The following is a 2729-nucleotide window of genomic DNA, read 5'->3' as shown; positions in this document are numbered from 1 at the left end:
CAAAGAGGCTCTCCCTGCAGCTCATAACCTCGTTATGACCATAAGCGCGTCGAACCGTAGTCAAGCTCGGAACGATCCGCAGAACTGATTACAATTTCCCTAATCCCCTACAAGTAGCATCCCATAGTCCAAGTCGTTGAACAGGCTTCCCGACTCCAGCTGGACCCTGCCAAGTGTCATCGAGGCGGGAGAAATCTGTCCGTTGAGAGAATATACTGGTGGGAAACCTCGCTATCGTCGGTGGGATCTGCTCATCTAGAGGTCCTCCCTGTAAAAAAAACGAAACGAACGGGAAGATATGCTCATGCAAGACTCGAGTCACGCTTGCGTGCGGGTCGCCGTTAGACGCTGACAGCTCAGCCTCCAATCTAAAGGCTAGATCCTTCTGCCGGCGTTGTAACTGCTTCACCATCGCGATGGCTGACAGGTTCCAGGGAAGCGGGTGGTCGTTGATTGCTGCGTTCAGACCGAAGAAGGAGACGACCTGGAACGGGTCGCTCTCCCTGCCCGGTGCTAGTATTCTGTCGAACAGCAGAGTGGCCACGCTAAGACCGCCCATGGATTGGGCTTCCAAGAACACCGGGAGGTAGCCTCGTTGCTGAGGCGTGATTTGCACGCCATTGGGGTTCACATAAAAGGACCGCTGGCGGATGTTCCGCTTTGCGATCTGCTTAAGAGCCAAATGTATGAAGTGCGCCTGTTGGAAAACAATTGAGTCTTGAAATGCAGCTGGTGAATCGGGAATTCGTACTGCCCAGATGGCAACGTTGAATGGGAGGTCGTTCTGGGCCACTCGCTCATGGAAGCGACTCACGAGGGTAAGGGCGAGCGGACTCACGTTACGATCGGTGTTTTGTTGCCCGTGGAAGAGAAACACAGTAATGACAGGCTTGTTGACGACGGTTTCAGGATTGTCGTAACCTGCAGGGAGAAGAGGGTTGTCTGCCCATAGGGAAAAAGACCATGTGTTGGGGAACGCGTCGATACTCGAGCCGAACACCTCAGGGTCCAGTTCTTGCTGATCCCACGATCCCCCTTCAATCATCCTATGGCATGGGTGCCATGGACCTACTCTGGGCCTTCTGGACCCCCAGAGGATGTCGAGTTCGCCGAGCGCGCTGATGAAAATCAGAGGAAACAAACGCATCAAAATCGTCGGTTTGTCTGAAACAAGAGCCATTGTGAATCACGACACAACACAACCATTAAACAACGAACCAACTCACTAACCCCTTATAGCAGGGTAAACTCAGATTTTTGATGAGCCTACTGAGGTTCCGGCCGTCAGTCCTGGATCACGCCGTGCTGATGACGCCTGGCCGCCTGAGGCCCAGTGAGGTGAGGCAAATTCGCACTCGCCATGCAGATTTTGACGTATCTGGGTGACTTCCACGTCTTCACTGGCGGACGCAATATGTGTAACCTGGAGGAGTGGTTGTCTTTCTCCAGATTACGTGGTGAAGAGGATGAAGAGTTCGTGACCACTCCTGGCCGCAGCATGGAGACGGAGGGTCGCCGGAACAGGTCTTGCAGACCCACGCATCGACTGTTCTGCGCTAGAGAAATTCACGCCTTATGGTCCGTCTTCACGACGTTCGTTTCGCACATTAGATGTTCCCCTCACTACACCAAGCTCGACTTCAGGGACTTGGGTTTACTGCTCCTAATACAGTCTGCCAAGGCTGGAGGGATCGTTCAGCTAGCCGAGGGGAAAGGCCCTGGCCTCGTGGATCGGTTCTCCGACAGCGCACGCGCTGTCGAAAAGCCAGCTCAAAGTGAGGGAAATGGTACCATCGCATCAGCTCCGCGGGCACGCGCTCTTATTTCCCCTCGTGCCCCGACTCCGCGCACTGAAGAGAAGACAGTGTCCGACAGCGCCATTTTTAATTTCCTTCGGTTCTTACTGCCCGTAAGGACGGGATCCCGCTGAAACGCAGTACAGCATTCGGGCCTTAGGCCGCTGTTTCCGTAGCAAGTCACCCGTACAAGTGGCGGATTTCTTGCACCTGGATGTGTTGTTCACCGTTCCTTCGGGAGACATCTCCTGTGTTCCGGCATGGTTTGACACGTCTGCAGGTCAGAGTACGGTGAGCGCCTCTGATGCCGCCGTAGTGTTGCTAGAGAGAATGACATGTGTTCCTTTCAAGGCGATTGAGCCGCTGGACATAGGGCGCATTTGCTGCGATCCACACGATCTAGCGGCATTGTGCATTGGCCCATCCAAGCGGGAGGCCTTCGCTCTGGATCAGGTGGCGTTGGAGGTGGTTGCTGAGAGTTTGGGAGAGTCGCTACCCACGCTGGTCGTGGTTTGTCGAGGATTGGAGAATTGCACTGTGTACATCGCTGGAGTGGGACTTAGTGTATTTGGTGATGCAGACAATTGGCTCCCTCAAGATCGTGGACTGTCGTCACTCAAAAGTGGTGGCTTGCGCGGTTTCCTCCACCGTTTCCGTGGTCAACTCCACTTCCGTTACCCTTAGCGTCGCGTGCCAGGTTCTCAAGGTGGAAAACACCTACGACTCCACTACACATGTGTACAGCCCGAATTCTCCAATCATCGTGGGAGATTCTCGGAGCCTGACGTTGGGGCCTTTCGCTGTATCCCACAGCAAGCAAGACATCGCCATGCGGATTGCTGGCGTTACCTACTCCTCCCAACACGTCAACAACTGGTCCCGGCCCCTCGTCATTTCTACACGAAAGCAGGCTACTGAAGACGTGTACCAGTT

At 54.4% G+C, this 2729-nt stretch overlaps 2 protein-coding genes across 4 annotated transcripts; one reads left to right on the top strand and one right to left on the bottom strand.

The window, feature by feature from the left end:
• Positions 1-88: 88 nt before the first annotated feature.
• KVP18_000839 (uncharacterized protein) lies at positions 89-1180 on the bottom strand (the record flags this gene model as incomplete). 2 transcript variants are annotated; one of them, XM_067950301.1, is made up of 1 exon in its annotated part: positions 89-1180. In XM_067950301.1, one exon carries the CDS (start codon positions 1178-1180, stop codon positions 89-91), a length of 1092 nt encoding a protein of 363 aa, XP_067809670.1. The 2 variants fall into 2 exon arrangements, with proteins under 2 accessions (XP_067809670.1, XP_067809671.1); XM_067950302.1 differs by having other exon boundaries at positions 89-1045.
• Positions 1181-1260: 80 nt separating this feature from the next.
• On the top strand, positions 1261-2729 carry KVP18_000840 (uncharacterized protein; the record flags this gene model as incomplete). 2 transcript variants are annotated; one of them, XM_067950303.1, is made up of 4 exons in its annotated part: positions 1261-1338; positions 1367-1909; positions 1938-2348; positions 2377-2729. In XM_067950303.1, coding segments are annotated over 4 exons (1385 nt in total), but the record flags the coding sequence as incomplete, so codon positions are not given. The 2 variants fall into 2 exon arrangements, with proteins under 2 accessions (XP_067809672.1, XP_067809673.1); XM_067950304.1 differs by lacking the exons at positions 1261-1338; positions 1938-2348; positions 2377-2729 and having other exon boundaries at positions 1361-1930.

The sequence above is a fragment of a genome (assembly GCF_019968955.1).
Source record: "MAG: Porospora cf. gigantea A chromosome Unknown PgA_NODE_3304_length_2729_cov_380.871, whole genome shotgun sequence".
NCBI lineage: Eukaryota > Apicomplexa > Conoidasida > Eugregarinorida > Porosporidae > Porospora > Porospora cf. gigantea A.
Note: the sequence above shows the minus strand (reverse complement) of the source record. Positions and strands in the feature narration are given on the sequence as shown.